This window comes from Biomphalaria glabrata, chromosome 16, assembly GCF_947242115.1.
Source record: "Biomphalaria glabrata chromosome 16, xgBioGlab47.1, whole genome shotgun sequence".
In the NCBI taxonomy this organism is placed as follows: Eukaryota; Metazoa; Mollusca; class Gastropoda; family Planorbidae; genus Biomphalaria; species Biomphalaria glabrata.
Genome location: NC_074726.1, coordinates 3,938,412 through 3,954,157, shown reverse-complemented (window position 1 = coordinate 3,954,157; position 15,746 = coordinate 3,938,412). Strand labels below are relative to the sequence as shown.

Sequence of the window (15,746 nt, the reverse complement as noted above, 5' to 3'; positions counted from 1 at the left end):
CCTGATATTAGTTGGGTAAAGTAAAGTTATTGGTCATTGTGGATACACCCTTATTAACCGTGGACCATAGAAATAGTAAAGATCGCAATTGCCGAAACTTTTTTCTTTTATTTAAACCGACCGATTTATTTGTCTTCTTTGTATTTTTTTAAATATTCATCCTAAAAACAAAGCCATATATATATATACAAGGTGAGGAATAAAGATCTCCCACATTATGAATGAAACTTTCAAAAAAAAACCCAACTATCTAGAAGACAATGATTACATTTTTTAAAAAGTATATATATGTACATATATATATATGTATACATATATATATATGTGTGTGTATAATCAGTTTTGTTTTAATAGGTTTTCAACATTGTTTTCCGGTCTGGTACAGCTACATTTCGACTGAGCGCAGAGCGCCACTATTCCAGTCTAAATTCATTAAATGCTTCGAAGAAATTCAAGATGTTCATCCGTCCAATTCATGAGGGCTTGTGAAAAAAAATGTTATAATGATTGAAATTGGTGTAGCCTAGTCTAACGAATGAAATCTGTCCCATCTCTGCCGCTACAGTAGAATATGTATATGTGAATGTCACAATACAATATGATAATAAAAAGGCCTGTCTTCGTGTCCGAAGAATAATGAGGAAAGCATTATTTCTCGTGGCTACGCAATCCCAGCCAAAACCTGCGTACTGAATTATGTCCAGCGCAGACATAGAAATACTACAAATGTACAACCTTAGAATCCAACTCTAAAGTGATACAACTTTCTAATAATATAATACATCAATGCATTGTAGCGTGCCCTGATTGTACTATGGTGCACATATATTCTTTACATTATTTGTTTTGTAAGGATATGTAAGACCTATAACTTATGTATATGTAATCAAAGAATCGAAGAAAGTATTGCTTAGGATTAGCTGTCCCTGCTATGTCTTAGTTATAATGATTTAACTATCGATTCGCGACATTCTTGAAGCACAAATATTTTTTTTAAAATTATGAAGTAGTAAATAAAGTATCCCTTTCAGAACTTGCTATCTCTAGGGCAGATGATGTAACGGTCAACTTTTTTTAAATGGACAACAATAATGAGGGTGTCATTTGGCCAGCGCAAAAGACCAGTTACATTTACAGTTTAAAAAAAATGTCTGATACACATAAGACTCAAGGACGCCCCAAACGTCTTGAAATTCAAAATCCCAGTCCTTACAGTAATTCAATCCCGATACTCTTAGTTTGCAAGCCAAGCACTTTATCACCCTGTCACCACGCCTCGTTGTTGGATTTATGACTAGACATAAGCAGTAAAAATAAACTTTTCTTGCGTTGTATATGTGCATAGAATATACGGGGAAAATGTCCAGGAAACCTTTACATAAACTACATAACACTTTTCGGTTTTGTTCTGCTTCAATGAATCTAAACCTTTCTTTTAAATGTAACTGCCAATAGGGAAAAGTGTGTTTGCTTATATAGTTAAATCAAGAATCCCCACGCGTGTATAAACTGAGCTTTATAATTATGTGTGCCGATGTCTCTGTTTAGTGCCGATTTGTTACGGCTTTATGGCTATGATCGTGTTTACAATATAATGGCACAAAACAGAATCTCTTGCAGGGGAAATATAAAATGCCAAAATAAAAAACACACCAAAGAAACTTGTTTTACATTTCTTTTCTTCAGATCTGCTGTCAGATTCTTCTTCTTCTTTGTTCTCATTGTTATGTTGGAGCGTACAGACAACTAGACCCATATATGAGATGAACTACGCAGTGGTTTCCAAATCAAGGAGCTCCTCAAATAGTTTTCTTTCTATTGGGGTGTTTCTGTCCACAATGTGGCTGTTCCATATATGGCCAAAGGCATCTTCATACATTTATTACATGACAATTTGATTTTAACTTGGTTTGCACCTTTAATCTTTAAGTTATTTACAAATATAAGTGAAGTTTTTTTTTTGTCACAAGTTTAGCACTTGCCTAATTAGTTCACCTTCACCTATGCCTTAGGATGGCTACCTGGTCGTGCGGTAATAGTCTTGATGGTCCCTGGCCTCTGCCATCTACTGCCGTCCTGCGGGAGGTTAGGACTAGGAAGTAAATTATCTTCCACTCATAAGGAACATCCGAAACATGTCATTTTTTTAAAAGTCTGTTAAACCGTTAGGCTATAACACTTGACCTGTCGACCGGTTTTCTTCATTCTACTCTGTGCAAAGTCTACATCTGACACAGCTTTAACTACCTTTGCTTTCCCCAGACGCTATATATTGTTTTTTTTTCGGCCGAAATATCATCTACAAACTTCCAATAAACGGGTCGCATTTCAAAGATCTTACTTACATACTTTTCAGCCCGTGATTTTTAGTTACACTGTAATGAAACAGCCCTCTCACGTTCTCTTTCCATCTCTTTGTCGCTCTTTTTCTCTCTCCTTCTCTCTTTTTTTTCTCGTTCAGTTATTTTATCGGTCTCTGGAACTTCCTTTTCCTGCTAACAGTTTTGCTCTCTGACATAGACTTTTGACTTGGGTTCTAACAACTCGATTATATACGCCCCCCCCCTCCCAGACACACATACGTTTTGGCTGTAAATTCTATTAGAGCTTTACTTTTCTCCTCCCCCCACCCTCAAATCCCAAATCCAAAATAAAAAAAAAAATTAAAAAAAGGTTCGTCCTATGTACAATATCAAACTATTCTTCAGCTTCTCAATTTAATCTCGAAATAGTTGATATGCTGTATTTTGGATGTATCACCCTAACGTACAAACCAACCTCCTTTTGAAAAACAAATTTCAGCCCTTTTCATTATGACACCCCTTTTTTTTTTAGTATTCACCATTGACCCCCTCCCAAAACCTATCAGTACGTGAATTATAGATATAGCCCCTTTGGTTAGGTGTACTAATTTTTAATTGCATCCTTCAAGCATAAGGCAAGCAATGTTCAGTATAAGACATCATACACCGTCAGTTTTATGACTAAAGGAAATAAATAGCATTTTTCAAAGGCGTCAATTAGCCTCCCCCCCCCCCCACCAGTCAAAAAGAAATATTAATTTCGTTTTATTAATTATAATCTTTAATTTGACTTTTGAGTGTAAAGAAAAGGCAGTGCTAGAGAGTATAGTAGTCTTATCTACAAAGGCATACTTGCGAAATTATACTTGCGAAATTATACTTGCTCTCACTCTGTCAAATAAACAAAATAATAGATTCTAGACCTACCACGTTTTAGCTCATAAAAAAAAGACTGCCTTTGCCAACTCTCGACAACTAGTGCTTTTTCTTTTCTAATGGCCATGTACATTGACATTTAGAACTCAAAGAACACGAAACCAATTTTTTGAATTGGGAGACTTTACCCGATCCAAAATAGGTAAATACATTTCCTCAACAAAGTATTCAAACGAACAAGGCTCGGTCACCTAGTACTATACATACATACATACATACAAAAAATGTTCGCTTAAGAGTATTGGATGGTTATTTTTATTTATTAATACATGTATCACTTCGCAAATAAATAATAGGCTAAAATTTCAAAATTTTTAAACAATGGTGTGGAGAAAATAACTTGTACAAACTTTTTACCAGACAGACAGAGTGAGTTGATATATATATCTATATCTATATGTTCCCCTGGCAATCAAATCATTAAATAAGAACAATCTGGTATAAACTTTGTCACATGTAAATTATGAGTGAGTCTGGCGTGAATGTACACTTTGGTTTCTTATAGTTATAATGTTTTTTTTGTTTGGTGTAATGCACAAATTGTAAGACAAATTTCCTTACGGATAATAAAGATTATTATTATTATTATTATTATTATATATCTATATCTATATCTATATCTATATCTATATCTATATCTATATCTATATCTATATCTATATCTATATCTATATCTATATCTATATCTATCTATCTATCTATCTATCTATCTATCTATCTATCTATCTATCTATCTATCTATCTATCTATCTATCTATCTATCTATCTATCTATCTATATAATAAGGTTTGTCTTCGAGTCCGAAGCTTAGTGAGGAATGCAGTATTTCCCGTGGCTGCGCAGCCCCTGCTGTGGCCAACATATTTTGCCACATCCAGGGCAAGCAAAACCACTGTCCGCAGGTGGTTGATTTAGATTTTCTTTTCGCCGTCTGCGTTTGTCCTCGGCAGTAGATTTTCTTTAGGTCTCAAATGTGTATTTCGCGGCCTTCGTGAGTGACCTCCAGCTGTCTCGTTCTGAAGCCGCATGCAGCCAGGTGCTCTTTTCTATCACAGTTAATGCAAGTTGACGCCTAAGCTGGTCTTTGAAGCGTTTCCGTGGGACGCATCTGTTACGTCGACCACCTTTTAGCTCAACAAAAAAGACTGCCTTAGGCATACGTTGGTTTTACGGGATACGTGCCTTGCCAAACGTAACTGTTGGACCATAAGAAGCCCCTCTATACAGTCCATACCGGCGTTCGCAAGGACATCGCTGTTTGTAGTGCAGTCTTGCCACCGTATGTCCATGATAAAGCGCAACCTTATGCATATGCATATGCATATATATATATCTAAATATATATATATATATAAATATATGACTTCTTCTTTCTTGGAAGACAATGGATGCGCCTAGGTAGGTCACTGGCTTTGGTTTTGTCTTGAGACGGGGCAGAATCTGGAGTGTCTGATCAAGCCAATGCTGGAGCGGCAGAGTTTTCCACAGTTCGTTCATGGATATGCATCTGTCCTACTGCTAGCTGAAAGGTAGCTTTCCTCTTCTTTCTCTTGACTGATACAACTTCGTCGTCGTTTTTTCTGCACTCGGTGAAGTTTTTACCAGCACGTACAATCTGTCTCCATTATGTCCGGTCTTGGGCTATCTCATACTTTCCTTGATGCCCGTGGCTATCATGTCCCGCTTGCAGACATCTCTGTAGGTTAGTCTTGGGCGGTTCTTGGATCTGACTTCAACTGCAAGCTCAGCGTATAGGATGTCTTTAGGGATTCTTCCATCTGGCATGCGAGTGACATGACCGAGCCAACGTAGTCTTATCTGTGTAAGAGGGGCATAGATGCTGTGCATATTGACCCGTTCTAGAACGTCCTGGTTGGAGACATGATCAACCTACGCTGCCTGCGACGTATAATGTGCATCTCCTGGAGGGATCATGTCTGTAACCAGGAGTTGATATAAGTTTTGTTCAACTTTGCTTTAAAATACTGAAGGTTTTTTTTTTGTTGTTTTTTTTTTTGGTGCTACTTGTAATTTTGATTTTGATATAGAATTTTGTCTTTCTTAAAAAGATTGGAATTAAATTACAAAGGTTTGATAGAAAGCATATTTTTGCTAATAGCAATTTAAGGCATTAAATGTATGATAAACGTTTTTAGCGAGTATCTTAAAGGTAAAAAGAACTTGTGTAGAAACACATGTGAATCCGAATGGCAGTTGCTGAGATCACTTGATACATAAATGAATCAATCAATCAGTCGACGAGTCAGTGCTATTTTAGAAATGTAATGTATATGAAATTTTACAGTCTATGTGAAAACTTGCCATTGGAGATTTTTTTGTCCATTAAGACCTGCAGAAAAGAGTTTCTAACCACAAAACTTTTTTCTACTTCGTCTTTTCAAACATTTTCTTGAAAATATTGTCTTTACGTTGTTTTCGCGTCTGTTTCTCATACGACGTTTTGATCTCGTCAAACTGATCTGTTAATTTCTGATACTGTTTGTCATAAGTTAATCTTTCGATGGTATGATTTCTTTCGAGATCTTGTTTCTCCCGCTGCCACGCTTGCTCTAAATCTTCCATAAGTTTTTTCTGCTCTAAAAACATCTCTATCGCCCTAGTTTCTTGCAATTTACCTGTTTCAGTTTTTTGCTCGTAGTCCTCTTGAAGTCGATGAATTTTCATGGCGTTCTCGGCCATTTCTTTTTTCACTCTTAAATTCAATTTCTCCTTTTCATTTCCTATTCTTTCAGAGAATTTGAGTTCATCTTGAATGGATGATATTAAGGAAGAAACAATTTGGGTTATTGATTCCAGAACGCCAGTACTTTTGTCTTTGTCCAATAAATATTTGAGTAAGTTCTTTGATCTATCAAGAAGGTCTTTAAACAATACAGTATTTCGTTCAGATCGTGTGCTATCAAGTATAACTTTCAGTGTTTCGTCTATAACATTTGCTTCTCTTAACGCTTCTTCCTCAATGAAGTCTTTCTGGGCTTCTACCGTTAAATAATCTCTATTGGTTTTTCCAGTAAAATAATGTTCATCCGCGTAGCGACAATTTTGTAATTTTAAAGTCTTAACAATATTTAATAACTTCATTAGCTGCCCTTCTTGTCTTTCTTTATCTGCAGTTTTATTGTTGAATAAGACTATTCTGTTACTACATTCTTCCAGGAATGATCGGAAAACAGTGCATCTTTGGTTAGCGACCCAATCCAGAAAGTCAATGCTGATATCACTTTCAAACTGGTCGCCACAAGTCATGACTAGTATGCAGTATTTCACAAAGAAGGACTCTCCGAAAATTTTCTTTAAGATTGAAATGACGTTTTTATCTTCACTTGTTAGTCGACTGCCGAATTTGAAAACAAGAAGAAATGCGTGATAGCCTCGTGGGTTAATGGCTATCGCTTCAGACATAGAGTTTATAATGTCAACAGTACCTTTCTCTTGACTTTTATCAATATCTCCAATACCTGGTCCATCGACTACTTTAATTCTGGTTCCATGAAATTCGCATACAGCATCAGCTATAGCTTGGGTCACTGTTGATAATGTATCGTTAAATTCAAAGACGGCTTTCCTCATTATTGAATTTCCTAGGGAGCTTTTTCCGTTTCCTGTTTTTCCAATTAAGAGTAGATCTACTTCGTCCAACACGTTTTCTGGTAGTCTGAAAAAACGTTTTAAATAATTAAATTGAATTAAATTAAAGTATGGAATATGTATTAATTATATTTCATGAATCCAAATTAGAAGCCAAATAACGAGAGAAAAGTTGCATTAGAGGAAGTTGGTTGGTGGCCCATGCCTCAGACGGGACCACGAGAAGAGATAAGATGAGATAAAGTAGGAGTAGAAAGTTGTATTTTATTGATAGTTGATAAAATGTATGTGGCAAATTATGTTCTTAAAATCTGGAATAAATGTATAAACTTACTTTGAGCAATTTAAAGTAGATTCGTTTTGAAGTTGAGACTGAAAAACAAAGAGTTTTAAAGAATAGTAATATGTTTATGTTGTTAGGTAACATTCATGTACAGCCTAAGAAAAAATTTTTTTGTGACATAATGGGGAGTTAACAATATAGTTATTGTGAAGACAAGAGTGATTCCCCTTAGGAAGGTTATATAAAGCAATTCAAAGTGTTTATTTGCCACTTTCTCCTGATTTACCAGCTTGACCACTGGACCTTGCTGTTTGTTATGAGAACTATATATACAGAAATACAAATGCATCTCACCGAATGAAATACAAAACCTACCCTTATATTTTAAGGGACTATGTCAGCTAAACAGGAATAAGTATTTAAACTTTAAAAAAAAAAAAAACACTTAAATTAAGTGTAACTGTATCAATTAGTTTGGATCAGTCATGTACATTTGTAATAAATCTAGACTAACAATTAGAGACAATAATAAATCTGTGCGATTAGAATTATTTGTGCCGATTTTTTTAGGGCAATTTCATACTTTTTAACTTTCTCGGTGCACCATGATTCCATCACTTGCCTGGACCAGTTGGGAAAAGTTGAGTTGGGGGGGGGGGGGGAAGACGGGAGAATCTTCAAATGTTACCGTATTCGCTTGTTAAATGCATATGATACCAAACAAAATAATTACATACAATACATAATAACCTAACTGGTTAATGTGTTGAATTTTCTTCAGTCTAGGTACTAGGACTAATTTAGAAAAAAATACAGCTTGATCCCAGATTGGGTGTGGGAGAAATAATGTGTACAAACGTTTTATCATACAGAGTGAGTTGATATTTGTAATACAATAATAATTGGTGATTTTCCTACATTGAGACAAGTTGTTTGGTATATCAAATGTACAGTAAACGAAAGCACTGATAAGTGAAGAATTAAAAGAATAAAACTATTACAATTTTGAGAATATTTCAACACTGTCGAATCAAATTTCAAAACATTTAGCAGATGGCAATAATGATTCTCAATATGGCGTTCGCATTTAAATTGATTCAATTTGTTAATTGTTCAAGTATGTGTCTTTGTAGGTCTAGCGTTTTGTCTTCTATTTCTATCTTATTGATTTTTATTACTTAAATATTGTTACGAATCTCACTATCCAGGCTCTCTGCAAACTGCACCATACACCACCAACTTAAAGAACTTGACAACTCAGGGCTCCAAAGTAACGTAACACTTTAATAGTTGAATAAATAACAGCCAATACTGTACAATTGGCAACACGTACACTGTACAAATATCTCTCCGATAACACCGTTCCGCAGTATCAACTCTTGCACTGGCCTCTCCGTCTCGTTCCGGGCTTCCACTGGGTTCAACAGTTCAGGACTGACTTCACACACTAGGCTCGTTGTGTCGGACTCGATCGCAGACCAAGATCAAGACGCCAGTCGTCTCAACTGTACTTGACAGCACTCCGCACTGAACCGTCGTAATGCTCCGTACAGAGCCACACCGCTGAACTGTGCTGTAGTCGACCGGACTGTAATGAACTGGGCTCTGAACCCCTGCCGTGAACCCCGTCTTGACTGCGACACCTCCGCTCTTTATATAGGGTCCCTACTGGCCTTCTCGAACCGGACAGAACGCCGATCGACGTTTCTAGGTGGTCAGATGACTACAACTCTCGTGACGCTCGTGAGCTCTGTTCACGACGTCGATCCTTCTCAAACCGCCGTGTTGACACTCGTCTCGGCTGACCGTCGTAACTCGTCACGGTTGACCGCTCATCTAGCGCTGGCCTGGGGCGAGTTGCGTCGGCTGACTACACTCACACCACTACCCCCATCTGTGCCACCACCAGGTTTATAACAATATCGTAAGTGTAAACAAGAAGCAGGTTACTGCGATTAACTTGTATTGTGAAAATCCGTAATATTCTCAATGTGATAAAAACCAAAGATAAAGAGCAACATTAGGCAATTCAGAATCGGGACCAACACTTTCCAGAGGAAAGCAAAAGATAGATCAATATGGAGGGCAAACATAAAGGAGGGGGTGATGTATCGCAGAAAGAGGAAGAAGATTGAAAACGCTGCAACATCTGGTGATGACTATTGCCTTGCCTGAAACTGTTGACGTGCATCAATGATCAGCTTCTTTAGTCACTTAAAAAGTGTCATAGAGAGAGGGTGCTTACTTATGACGTAATATTCTAGGGAAGACAGCGTAACTCATAGTCATCCTTGGATACGTCCAGGAAAAGTAATGTAACCAGAAAGAGAGAGAGAGAGCGGATAAAACACTCCTTTTACATAAAAAAGCTATTCTTCTTTTAAAAGGACCACAATGAATGGATTTTCTTTCACAGATCTGAATGCTAAGAGTTAAATATATAGATATAGAAAGCCTTCAAGATAGAAGACTCAAATGTAAAGTAGCAATTATACATAAAACACTGAACCATAATCTTCAAATACAAAAACAAAATCTAATAAAATACTCAGAAAAACAAAAACACAAAGGCTCATTCCTCGTTCTTCCCTGCCTAGAAGACCCGAGCCAGCCAAGAAAACCGGTTACTTGGCAAAATTTAAGTCTTTGGTTAACATGCATGACTAGATACATGACGTAATCATCTTCTTTTTCGAAGTAACGTTTGTATTATATAAGATAAGATTACAAATGGGTAACCTGAACCGTGGATGTGTCTCAATGATCAGCTTCTTTAGTCACTTTAAAATTGTCATAGATGGAAGAGTAACTACTTTGCACGTAAAATGCTAGAGATGTAAGTCATAGTCGTCTATAGGACCTTGGATATATCCAGGTAAAGTAACCAGAGAGGGAGTGGGCGAAACTACTACACTTCTTTTACATGGGGAAGGAAGCGTTACTTCTTTTAAAAGGACTGTAATGAATTAGTCTCCTTTCATAGATCCAAATGCTAAGAGTTCTATAAATAAAAAGGTATATTGTCTATATATGTGAAAGAATATTCTATATCTTGTCTTTCAGTTGTGCATATGTTAAGTGGACTATGTCCTGATCTCATCATGTGTGGGTGTGTTGGAATAGGGGGGTGGGGGTAGAATACATTTAAGTTTGACGTCGCGTGAGTGTGAGTGTGTGTCTTCTTCTTACCTTATCTTATATAGTACAGACGTTACTTCAAAAAAGAAGATGATTACGTCCTACGCGCGTTCCTAGATCAATCTAGTCAAGCATGTTAACCAATGACTTAAATTCTGCCAAGTCACTGGTTTTCCTGGCTAGCTCAGGCAACCCATTCCATGCTCTAATAGCACTAGGGAACAAGGAGTATTTGTACAAATTTGTCCTAGCATATGAGGAATGTGAATGTGTGTTGTGAAGTGTTAAACATTGAAAGAAAATTACTTGGCGTGCTTGTGTGTCATCGGCCGTAGTGGATATTGGATAATGTCTATACCACATTGTATGTGTGTGTTCAAGATGGATGAAACATAACATTTTTTAAAAAGCCTAAATACACTATTTTATTCTTTTTTAAATTCCTTTTTATTTTGTTTGCTATTGCTGAGGAAAAAAAAACACGACGCATATGAAACCGCAATGACAAAATGCTTCTAAAAAAAATATGCATCATTTTATTAAGTATTTAAAGTATTTTGAGATATATTCATTAATGTATACATTTGTTACCTCATTTCTAGGAAAATTCATTTCGAATGTTTCTAATTGTTTCTTCGTCCACAGAACTAGTTTTGGAACATTTGAGTTTTCATCCCTTGGCAAGTTATCTTGACCTTTAGCCTCTGAACTTGTTGATGAACTTTGAACTTTTCTTTGCCTCGGCAACGGTTTTGGAGGTTTTCTCTCTATCTGCCATACTCAAAAAATTGGTTAAAGTTAGAAATATATTTAGAAGGCGCGCTGGCTGAGTGGTAAGGCGCTTGGCTTCCGAACCGAGGGGTCCTTGGTACAAATCCTGGTGAAGACTGGAATTTTTTATTTCGAGATCTCTAATGGGTGCCTGGCATAAGTTTGGGAAAAGTAAAGGTGGGTGCTCTGCACATGACACCATCGTTAACCGTGGGCCACAGAAACAGATGACAATTACATCATCTGCCCTAAAGATCACAAGATCTGAAAGGGGAGAAGCTTAAAGTATACATTCAACAATATATATTTTGTCTTTCGTACTTTTTTATGACCTACTTATAACAAGTTAGTACACGAGAATAAGTGTAATCGTAATATCTGCATGGTGATTTATTATGTTCACCCTTTCACTACACTGCAACTCAATGAGGAACTCTAAACCAGTGTTTCCCAAAATGTGTTTCGCCGAACACTAGTGTTCCGCTAGGCCTAATTAAGTGTTCCGCCAGGCCTAATTAAGTGTTCCGACAGGCCTAATTAATGTTCCGCAAGGCCTAATTAAGTGTTCCGCCAGGCCTGATTATATGTTCCACCAGGCCTAATTAAGTGTTCCGCCAGGCCTAATTAAGTGTTCCGCCATGCCTAATTAAGTGTTCCGCCAGGCCTAATTAAGTGTTCCGCCAGGCCTGATTATGTGTTCCGCCAGGCCTAATTAAGTGTTCCGCCAGGCCTAATTAAGTGTTCCGCCAGGCCTGATTATGTGTTCCGCCAGGCCTAATTAAGTGTTCCGCTAGGCCTAATTAAGTGTTCCGCCAGGCCTAATTAAGTGTTCCGCTAGGCCTAATTAAGTGTTCCGCTAGGCCTAATTAAGTGTTCCGCCAGGCCTAATTAAGTGTTCCGCCAGGCCTAATTAAGTGTTCCGCTAGGCCTAATTAAGTGTTCCGCAAACTACTTGGATGATTAATAAGTAGGCAAAGCACGTGAATTAATCTCTCTAAATAGAAAAATAAGCAAAGTGTTCCACTAAATACTCAGAAAAAGCAAAGTTTTCCGTTATGGAAAAAGTTTGCTCCAAACCATTTTTTGCAGCTAACATTTTTAATGTATTTGATATCTTCGTCGCACTGCTGGTGCCCGCCCCCGCCCCCTCTTTAAGCTCGTTAAAATATTAAAGTTATAAAAAATTATAAACAGAAAAATAATATAACTAAAATACGTATCTGCTTACCTCGTTTTTAGAAAAATTCGTTTCGAATGTTTCTAATTGTTTTTCCATCATCGAAACTAAATTTCGAACATTTGAATTTTCATCTTTTGGCAAGTTGTCTTGACCTTTAGCCTCTGAACCTATAGGTGAACTTTGGGCATCTTTTCTTTGCCTCGGCGTAAGTTTGGGAGGCTTTTCGTCCATGAACTGTCACGTTTAAAAAGTAGATGATGGTTATGCATGGAAATAATGTTGCTGTTGTAGTATGCTCTATTAGTTCTAAATGTTTGTTGGTTTATTTTATTTGTTTCGTAATAGTCTAGGTGATACTTTTTGCAGGATGTCAGTTTGGCAGAAGATGGCATGATGGTGCTGGCATGGCGATGGTAGGATGGTGTAACAGCAGGGGATGGCTGGATGTCAGGGGTGGCAGTGATGGCATGGGATGACAGGTGATGGCAGGACGGCAGGGAATGTCAGGGAACAGCAGATGATGACAGGATGGTACAGAATTTTAGGGGATGGCATGATGGCAGGGGATGGAAGCAGGCATGGTGTTAACAATCGTCATTACCACATCCGTTTAATAACATTCGTACGCAGAGAGATCAATAAGATTGAAACATTACCTATAGATCAGTGATGCCCAACCATTTTCGGCCGGCGGGCCAGTTTAATTTCCGACACTCGTGTCGCGGGCCACATCATCGAATAGATAAAAAAAAAAAAGAAATAGAGAATAAACCATTTAAAAAAGTTTTATTAGAAACCCGTAGCACTATTTTGCCTACGTACACACGTATGGCTATTATGTAAGATCGGTTTCAATTGTTTTTTTAGTGAAACGTTTGTCTACTCAATTAATTGCTTGTAAACATGTCTATGCGGGCTGGATAAAGCCACATCGCGGGCCGGATCTGGCCCGCGGTCCGTAGTTTGGGCATCACTGCTATAGATGATACTGTTAAGAATATAAAACAAACTACTTTAACAACAAACTGAGACCTATGTTGTTGTTTTTTGTGTATATATAGCTCCTCCTTCGTGGTCGAAGATGAGCACATTTCTTATTTCCTTTGGACTCGAAGATGACTGTAAAGTCCAATCCTCGCTTTAAAATGCCGGCCGCATGCGTTGCATGGGTGGGTTAGGTCAGTTGCAGATAGGCCTGATTCTTCTCTCAGTTTTTTTGTTGGTTCGGCGCTCTTTCACGCTGGCCACTCTTCCTGCTTTAAATCTTGAGACTCCGAGACTCACAACTTCACGCCATGAGGAACGCTTGTATTGGCCTCCCTGGGAGCGCTTTCCTGCACACAACTCCCCGTACAGAAGTCGTCTGGGAAGGCGTTTGTCTGGCATGCGGACTACATGTCCCGCCCATCGAAGTTGTAACCTTTTTACTGTCACGTTGATACTGTACATGTTGGACAGCTTAAAGATTTTAAGGCCCACACAATCGGAAGCCCGGGTCTACTGCCTAGTTTATAAATTACCTTAGGCGGCCCTTATTTTAAACAGATTATTTTTGTTCTTAAAAGGGATGCTAGATTCTTACATATTTAGTCACAGGAGTCACCTCTAGCTTTTTATGCGAATTTCTTGCATACAATTCACCGACTGCAACTGCAGAGGAGGATTCTAACCTTGGAATTGAGATGTTACAGAAGAATTCCAGGTTTCTCGATTACAAGACACACGGTGGACAGCAAACAAACTGATAAAAAGTTCCCCTTTCAAAACTTTCGATCCGGAGGGCAGTTGATGTGAAAGATTCGAGCCCGGTACTCCAGGTTCGGCAGCCAAGCCCTTTACAATTCAACCACGGCACCTCCAACCAAGCTGATAAAGTATATAAAATAACAGCGAACAAACGTGAGAGCAACTAATAATTAAGCCAATCACACCATCAGACATATAGATCGCAAGGTCTGAAAAGGGTTGTAAATCACGTGACTTGCTGTTGAAGTGTTTTTTTAAAAGTCACTTCATTTTCAATTATCACCATTAAAAATACATTGCACAGTTGTATATAAAAAAAATAATTAAAAAAAATAAGCATGACAATTATGACGATTAATATTTTTATATGAATTGATTCCATTCAGCATACCAAAACATAAACGATCCCTAGGTATAAAAACACTTTCTACGTGAGAAAACACATTACACTAAATATAAAGAATTTTTTTTTTTTAGAAAAAAACTAATAATATAGCATTAAATTACTCGCGTAAAAATAATTACCTCTTAAAAACTGAAACTTGTTTCAACAAAAGACGAAACAGTACTCTTGCATGTCTGAGATGTATTGGCAAAGAATGCCGTGTAGTAGGACAGTATAAAAGAGGGACTTGAATTGAGGTAAGTGAATAAACGAGAGAGAGAGAGAGAGCTGAAGAGGGAGAGAAAGACAGAAAGAAAAATACAGAGTGAGAGAGAAGTGGAGAAAACAAAAAAATAAAGTTGAAGGATAGTACACGAGAGAGGAGAGAGAAGAGAGTACATTAAGTTACGCATAGGAACAAACCAAGCATTCCAATAACTATAAAAAAAATGCTGACTAAATATGACAATTATGAAATCAGCGGTTCTTAAACCGTAAGACGTGCAGTCAACGTGGGCATGGAGTAGAATGTAAGGCGTATGTATGTATGTATGTGTGTGCTGAATAGAAATTGAAAACGGTTGGACCAATCTTGATAAAACTTGGCATAAATGTTCCTTGGGTACTAACTGGAACCGTAACGTATGTATAGTAGCCCTAAAACAAACTTAAGACCCTCAAATTGCCCAACTCTATGAAATTATGCTAATTTATAGATCTAGGCCATGACGTTTACCATGTTGACATGAGAAAAGATCCAAAGAACTTAGATCTGTATCTAATTTTAAGAACTACTCTTTGCATAGATAGTTGTTTTTTTACTTTGACACATGAAAAATACAAAATATAGTCTATTGATTTTATTATTTAATAACAAAAAAGCTTCAAATTTGTGTTTCAAAAGCATTGTACACCAATTCGTTTCTTATATCTGCAAATTTAGAATTCCAGATGTACATAATTGCATTAGACATTACCCGAATGGTTACACATCTCTCTACTCCTAGGTCTAAAACTCTCATTTAACTCTAAGATCTCTCTGCAAAGATAGTTTTATACTTTAACACATAAACATACTAATTATAGTCCATTCATTTCATATTTTAATCAAATTAACATTCAAATTCGTTTTTCTAAAGCATTTCTCATACATTCGTTCGCTATAGCTGCGAAGGCGTGTTAACAACCATTCCATTCATAAGTCGCGTAAATCTAATAAATAAAGGCAAAGAGCGAAGCCTTCACGCAAGCGCAGAGACGAACTCTATCCAAGTCTAGATCTAGATCTATCTCTAACTCAAGATCTACATCTAATTCAAAGATGATAAATCAACTTTATACTTAACACATGAACATACAAAATTTAGTATAATCATTTCAAATTTAAATCAAATA

The 15,746-nt window shown here is 37.1% G+C and overlaps 1 protein-coding gene across 1 annotated transcript; it reads right to left on the bottom strand.

Moving 5' to 3' along the window:
* Positions 1-3,491: 3,491 nt before the first annotated feature.
* On the bottom strand, positions 3,492-14,641 carry LOC106050165 (uncharacterized). The gene is made up of 5 exons (XM_056014870.1): positions 14,492-14,641; positions 12,269-12,454; positions 10,861-11,040; positions 7,183-7,220; positions 3,492-6,915 (listed from the first exon to the last, which is right to left on the bottom strand). Exons 2-5 carry the CDS (start codon positions 12,449-12,451, stop codon positions 5,625-5,627), a joined length of 1,692 nt encoding a protein of 563 aa, XP_055870845.1. The 5' UTR covers positions 12,452-12,454; positions 14,492-14,641; the 3' UTR covers positions 3,492-5,624.
* Between the last annotated feature and the right edge of the window lie 1,105 nt (positions 14,642-15,746).